General features: G+C 38.9%; 1 protein-coding gene across 1 annotated transcript; it reads right to left on the reverse strand.

Moving 5' to 3' along the window:
* Positions 1 to 3005: 3005 nt before the first annotated feature.
* Positions 3006 to 7104, reverse strand: BTG1 (BTG anti-proliferation factor 1). The gene is made up of 2 exons (XM_039358169.1): positions 6673 to 7104; positions 3006 to 4318 (listed from the first exon to the last, which is right to left on the reverse strand). The coding sequence occupies exons 1-2, from the start codon at positions 6818 to 6820 to the stop codon at positions 3954 to 3956; spliced, it is 513 nt and encodes a 170-aa protein (XP_039214103.1). The 5' UTR covers positions 6821 to 7104; the 3' UTR covers positions 3006 to 3953.
* Positions 7105 to 7535: the final 431 nt, after the last annotated feature.

The raw sequence follows: 7535 nt of genomic DNA on the forward strand, positions 1-7535 counted from the left end.
ACTGTTAAAAAATAGAGATCTGTTGTCCTATAATCCCTTGCCACAAATTGATTGGTTCTGATGTCAGTGAAATCCAAGGCATCTGGAGGACACAAAGTTTCCTACTATTACTATTAGACAATGCCTGATGTGTTACATAGGTATTTAATTTCAGTAAAGAATCTTTTTACATCTTAGAAGAGTGTTCATAAGAACATTCAGTCTCTTAGCTGTTTAAAACACATTAAGATTTCTTTCACTCAATAACCATCATCCACATTATAGAAGGTGTTGGCCTAGTTACAACTTGGGGCTATGATAAGACAGTATAGCTGAAGCTAGGTGGAACGGATTTCATTTCTTAGTCTGCCTTAACCGTGAATTTGTAAGGATGGCCTTTGGCAACTTTTTTTCCCCCATTTCTCTAAGGTCTTTGTTGTCGATGTAAGATGGCAATTTTGCAACTTGTAACACTTGAATTCACACTCTGCCAACGTTCAGTCCAAAGATAAGTTAATCATAGCGACATTTCTCACCCTAGCTCCCATCTTCTAGGTATTAACAATCTGGTGCTACATGGTTCTTCACTATATAATTTTATCTAACTCCCAAAGTGATCAAACGCTTTTTAAAAAATGCCTCAATCCCGCTGGTTGCTAAGATATCTAAAGCTTCGTTTCCAGCACAAGGGAAGTTTATTCAAATTCAGTCTCTCTTATCAGCCTCCTGCAGCAAATATAGAAGCCGCTTGGCAGAAACAGACAACCTAACAATGTTTATAAATGTCTTGAAGTGACATCATGAGGGGAAGAGTTATAGGTTCCGCAGCTTGCATAGAAAGAAAACAAATAGGAGAGTACTTGATCGACCAAGTTACATCTGCAGATCTGTCAAATACGAAAAAGAAAGGCTACATTTCAGAGTCACAGGAAACCATTCTGAAAATACCCTCGAGTATTGTTTTTTTCACTAAAGGGACTGTGTGTTCTGCTGATGTATGACCGCAACAGTACAGTCACTTTGAAACAAGCCTTAAGGTTAGAACTAGCACTGGATTGTTCCATGGTAAAAACCTAGTTTTTTTTAACTTGCTTAGCAACTAAAGTCAATATATGGGGAGGGAGTACTTTTGAATTAGGTGAGGTAGGATGTCAGACAAACAATGAGGGTGGGGTGGGCAGGTGGTTTTTTGTTTTGTTTTTTTGATAATTTAAGTATGCACTCACCAAGAAGAAAGTGATCAAAGGATTGGTTGTATAAGTCCTACATTTGGGATATATTTCATATTTGAAAGAAACCAGTTCTTCCTAAGATTGTTTTACAGTTAATGCAGTGACAAAGAAACATCTTTATAATAAGCACTGCAGTTTTGCTTGTTTTTAAAATCACTATTACACTATATAACATTATGCTACCCTTAAACAACTAGATTGTGTAAGCATTTTCTTTAGTACTACTCAAATATAGCTTTATGTGGATACAAAACATCTTGAATGTGAAGTGTCACAAATCTGAACATATTTCAGAAAGGAGGAGGAAGGTCTTTTGAATTGTGTTTCTGATGCACTTTGAACATTTTGAATCCATTTATGTAGTGCTTAGATGAACAATTCTCCTTGGCCTATCTTCTATAACACTGCTACACTCAGTTTAAACAACAGACGTTGGGGAAGTTAATTGAAATGTTATGTTCTTTTCAAAATTGGAATTTGCTGTCATTTGACTCATACAAGCATGACTAATTTCTAGCCTTCTAACCTATAGAATACAGTTGAAATTCATTTCACAAACGCAATCCCCCCCCCACCAATATATTGCTCATTGGAGATAAGTTATGCAAGCTGATGCCCCTTCACATATTTCCAGCAACCTGGGGGTGAAGGGAGTGAAAATCACCATCAAATCAATTTATCTCACTACATACTGCAGTCTTCCTCAACCTGGAACTTTCCAAATATGTTAGGAATGGGGTTGCTACAATTATAAAGGCCATGCAGAATGGGTATTCTGGGAATTGCAGTTATGGCATAACTGGAAATAACAGGCTAAGAAGATTGGCTTACAGAACCTAAGATGTATTTTTATTAGGGCTAATTTAAACATTAATAGGAATGTTAACTTTAGGTATTTTGCAAGTTATAAAGCTAGTTTCATCAAGAGGTTGTCCAACAGCTTGATCTTGAATGGGCAAGGTAGGCAATGTCAATGTCCCCTATACCTCCTAGCACTTCAGTAGTCAGATCACAAAGGGCCAATTGTGGTATGTGGGAATTTCTTACATTGGAAAACCTTTGATTGAAGGCAGCAGTGAAGAACAGAAATCACTGACAAGCTGCAGTTATAAATTCAAACTTTCAAGCCATTCTTATCCAGTCTTACTGAACAGAAACTTAATTAACTTCCATGTGCCTAGGTTCAACTCTTTAGATCAGGAAGGAAAAGCATACATACCTTTTGTTGAAGGTCATCTTATGATCTCTAAGGGAATCTGGTGTTTGAAGAATGAAAGGAAATCAAACCTTTCTGTTGAGCGGTTAACTTGCTCCTAAAGGCTGTGCAACATTGGTTTTAGTAAATACCAACTGAGCAAGGTATCCGTCAAGTCAGAAATAAGAAGATATATTTTTGGCTTTTTTATTACTTTTCTTGTGTTTTTAAGTGGTGGATTAGGTAAACCACCTTTGTTTGCTATATCCTTGTTCATCAGGCAACCATATAAACATTAATCCTCTGGATTTGGTCACAATTCTTGTTTGTTGGAAGTCACTTCAGCACGATTTCCACATATTCAGGAATTAATGGACCTTTGCATTATCTCCACATTTTGATCAATTTTGAATAGTATTAAAAATTAAAGTGAGACATTCAGTATGTGTTCTAGGCTCCTCAAACATTCATACTCCAATGATCTCCTTCATCCATCTGTAATGATCAGTTTTTCCCTGCATCTGCTTCTTTTATAATATATTAACTGGGATTAAAAATAGTTTTTAACTAATCCTATACAAGCATGACAAGAGATTAAATTAAAATGCCAAGATAGGAAATGATTTATTATAGAGAGAAGAAAAGTTTCTCATCCAAAATATAGAAATCTGTACAACTTTGCCACAATCAATATACATGAACTGTACAAATTTACACCAGTTCATAATTTACCCAAAAAAAGATGACTAACAAAGTTCACAAAATAGATGGTGGTTTGTGGAAAAGACTTTTACCAATTAAGTACAAGGAAATTACAAACCAGACCTCCACTTTCTAAAAATAAGAGGTTTACTCAGTCTTAGAAAACTACAAGCTAGCAAATGTACAGATAGCTGGCTGGTAAAATACACCACAGTTCAGACAGTGTCTTTAAATGGTCTCTCTTTAGCCTGTTGGCATAGCACAGCCTACTCACTTACTACCTTGAAGGCCAATACAAAACAGCAACCAAACCATTTTCCCCAGTTCATGGCCACTAAGTGTGACTTATGTACAGTTTATATATATTGTTAAGTGCTAGGTAAAAGTCTGGTTGAATAAAATTTCCAGTATTACCATGTTTATAACAAGTCCTGTTACTGAGCTGCCAAAAATGGTAACTTTAACAAATGTATAGTGCAAATTCCCTCTGCAACACTTAATGCAGAGAACAATTTTATAGCTATAGACTTAGACTGAAAATGTGTGTGCATTTTTTTTAAAAAAGAAGAAAAATGTCTGGGACAAAACTGCAGCCTATCTGGGACAACTTCAGGCATTAGGAAATCAAGCAATCATCTATACTCACAGGCTATTAAATCACTGAAAGGTACTGTCAAAACTATGGCACTGCCATTATCAAATCAAGTTTACCATTCTATGTTGTGCCAGGTCTTCACAGCTGTGACATGGTTTAAATTCCGTAATCCATCCCCAGAGGAGCCCACCCAAAGTAAAAACCAAATTTATCCATCCATTCTATGATGATCCATCCACAGGCTATTATCTTAACCTGATACAGTCATCATATTGTAGCTCTTTGAGGGGCTGGTTCTGCCCAAGAGGAGTTCTTCCTTACAGCTTATTCGACTGTCTACCATTTGCATGCTGGTGCTACTTTGGCTTGCTCCTGCTGGTGTGGCTTCATACAGCACACAGATTGAGCCATCTTCTCCAATACGATAGGATACTTCATACGGGTCAACCCAGAGAGTAAGTTCGCTTGGCAGAAGCCGGAACAGTTCCTGGCTGCTAAGTCCAATCCGTTGTGCTGCTTGCCCAATCAGGGGATCCATCTTATGGTTGATACGGATACAGCGGTAGCCTGATCCTTTGCATGGCTTTTCAGGGAACCAGTGGTGTTTATAGTGTTCTACAGAATAGAAAAGAGTAATAAACATCACACTTGGCTCTTCACACGTTCAGAAACAGGAATCATTCTTTTCTGATGCTTCAGTAATAGATGAAGTCTGTTTAGGGTTAGGGTTGACAATCTTTCTTAGTAGTTATTTATCTTATCTTATATTCCTTATTTAGCCTAGACTTATAGGAAATGTTATCCAGTGCATAAGACAATAGAACTGGTAGTGGGGAAAAAGACAGAACAGTATATTATCTTATTAGTTGATAGCCAGAAAAACAATACTAACTTTAGCAAAAAATATACTGTGAACTATTAAATCATTGTTTTCTATATCAAGTTTCTGTCAATTAATTTCAAGAATAAGTTCATGTTTGTATATAGAAATGCCTATGACAATGAAAGACTATGCTCTTTCATTGTCATAGGCATAATTTTTAAGAGCTTCTTATCGAAGTCAGACATCTATTTCCACATGTCTTTAGTATCACTAATCTTAATGGCACCTTCTCACATTACATTATACACAAAATACTATGAAAGTGCATGTATGAAATTTTATGATCAGCACCAATCAATCTGAAGGTGCTAAATGAAGTGCTATTCAAAATACCATATGAATATTATGTAGAACAATTTAGATGTTTTTTTCCCTTGGAAGATAGTTTTGTATAGCTTTAGAAGTGGTTTACTTTTTTTAGGGGGGGGCACCTGAGATCAAGTGGGTAAAGACTTCACGGTGTTAGTGCTTTGTTCAGACTGCTCCTACCCACAATTCCCATGCATTTACTTCTTGTACATGGATTAGTCTCCAAAGGAGAGCATTTGTAAAAGATACCTCATATAGTACAGTCAAAAATCTAATTTAAACCTTCTAGTGCTAACAAAAACATTTCCAAAACTAGCATTTCCAAACCAATCTTTGAAATAATTACATTCAGTAATATTTTCATAACATAAAAAACACATTTTGAGACAGTTTTTCCTTGTTGCTAACACTTAAAAGCGTAATACTTTTATTTAATGCTTCATTTATTTACCAGGTGAATAACACCTTTTAACATTCAGAAGAAAAAAAATATTCAGTAATACAGTATTTCATCATTACTATGTAGCATGTACTTAAATTATGTTAGTAATCTTACTAGGTGTACAGAAAGGCACTCCTTACACACACTGAATTACTACAAGTTCTTAAGTCATGTTAGAAAGAAAACAAGCTTGTGATAAAGCTTCCTGCGGAAGGTAGTACTGTACTAATCTAGCCCCCACAGTGAAGAGGGGAGACTCAGATACTGCTATAGCTCAAACAAGAAACTAGTGTAATTTTTATTTTCAATTAACAAATAGTCTATGTTCGTTAAATAATTCCCTCCACCCTCCCATAAGGTATGAAAAATATATGTTACTGCACCACACAGAGATGTGCATATAATATATTCTTCTCTAGCTAAAGGTTAAAGAGAAAAGGAAAACAAATGTGGAAAGACATGCACCCCCCTCCCTCCCCCCAGCCTTTAGACAGAATCTCAAGACCGTCTGTTCTGCAGTCCTCCAACCTCAAGCAGTTGAAAATGGTAAACAGAGCTCTTCCAGGGAATGTATGAGATATGAGGAGATATACAGCTTGCAGTCACTTGTATCTGGGCAGAATGAGAAAAGGCCACGTATCTTAAATGAATTTAAAATGCCACCCAAAATTACTTTGCTCCCTTTTATATAACAAAACCCAATACAAAAATTAGGAGGGGTATAAGACTTTATATTAAGAACTTAAAAAGTTTGATTGGCTTGTTGGTCTGTATGCTAGTCTAGGCAATGTGATCTTTGTGTATAAACACCAAGAAAGGAAAGAGGAACTGAAGGCAGCTAAAGGGACTTTCCAGACACGCAGAGGTATACGAATGGAAAATCCTTTTGCACACAAGCAGCACTGAGCAGAATCAAAATTAAACAGAAGACATAAACCACTGTAATATCTTTAGATCACAGTGGGCTGAAGTGATAAATAGCTGCTTCCTAGGCTTGTACAAAACACAAAGGTCTCAATTTCCTGAGGCAGTTTCCCATGAACACTCCAATCATGCAACCAGCTTACAGATCATTATCTTCCCTTCTTTCCAATACTGCAGTCTTTCTCCACCAATTGCCCAGTGCCAATGCTGGCTTACCATGGGATCTTTAGCCCCAATAGCTATGGAAGACAGCTAGTCGGGGAGACCGAAATATTACAAAGGTTAATAAACAAGATCTGAGGAATCGCGAGGAGGGGGAGCACTAGAACAGCAGCTGTGCGGTTGTTGCTTGCTCCCCTCCCCCCGCCACTAGCCGGAAGGAGACGAAAATCCGAAGACCTCCCCCCTCACCTGCCAGCAGCTCCTGCAGACTCTGACTGAACGTTTGAAGCTGCCGCTCGTTCATCAGCCCGTTGGTGCGCAGGAACTTGGAGACGAAGTTCACAGCCGCGGCGATCTCACGTATCATGTTGGCCCGGGTATAAAGGGCGGGATGCATGGAGGCGGAGGGGGCGAGAGGCAGCCAGCTCCGGTGGTTGACCAAGACTGTTTGGGGCGCGCTCAGGGCCGCCGAAGAGGAACCGAGCGTTGGGGACGAGAGAGAAAGGAAAACAAGTCAGGGGGGGAGAAGAAGAACACGATCTTTTCAGAAGACTCGCTTTAGGAGGGACTCCTACTCCTTCTGTTCAGCCGCTACCCGCTGTCGTAGTTTTGCGGCAGTGCCGGGAACTTCCAGACCTAGCGCCTCAATCATCTCCTACCAAACACGGAGGAAGTACTTCTCCGTGCAGCGCCTTTTATAACCACGGCCAAGCTGGCAATGGCGCTTGAAAGGGGCCGAGATCCCGTCCTAACCAATCCGGCGATCGCACCATTGTGACGTATTGTTGGAACGGAGGGGCACGGGGAGAAGTGATGTCATCTGATTGTAAACAAATGGAACTGAAAGAGGGAGAGGAAGCGAGAGAGCGAGCTTGGTTTGTTCGTTGAGTGGGGCTGGAAAATAGCAGCGACAGCCGCTTGAGAATGGAACGTCTCGTACTGTATAAAGACGTTCAGGGCTGCAGTAGCAGCTCGCGCTTGCTGGCTGGCGCTCGCGCACGTTCAAATTGATTTATGTCTTGTTTAATACGACGCATAACAAGGTTGGGAAAAACAGGAGGATCACGTTTATCTTATTCAAAGGGTAAAAAAAGCAAACGGCTTTTGTTGAT

The sequence above is a fragment of the Crotalus tigris genome, unplaced genomic scaffold (genome assembly GCF_016545835.1).
Source record: "Crotalus tigris isolate CLP2741 ecotype Arizona unplaced genomic scaffold, ASM1654583v1 scf7180000019004.2909048, whole genome shotgun sequence".
Lineage (NCBI taxonomy): Eukaryota > Metazoa > Chordata > Lepidosauria > Squamata > Viperidae > Crotalus > Crotalus tigris.

Coding starts and splice junctions, on each gene's coding strand:
- BTG1 (XM_039358169.1), bottom strand. CDS start 6,820: ATGCATCCCGCCCTTTATACCCGGGCCAACATGATACGTGAGATCGCC. Junction 4,319..6,672: donor TCTGCAGGAGCTGCTGGCAG/GTGAGGGGGGAG, acceptor TCTATTCTGTAG/AACACTATAAACACCACTGG.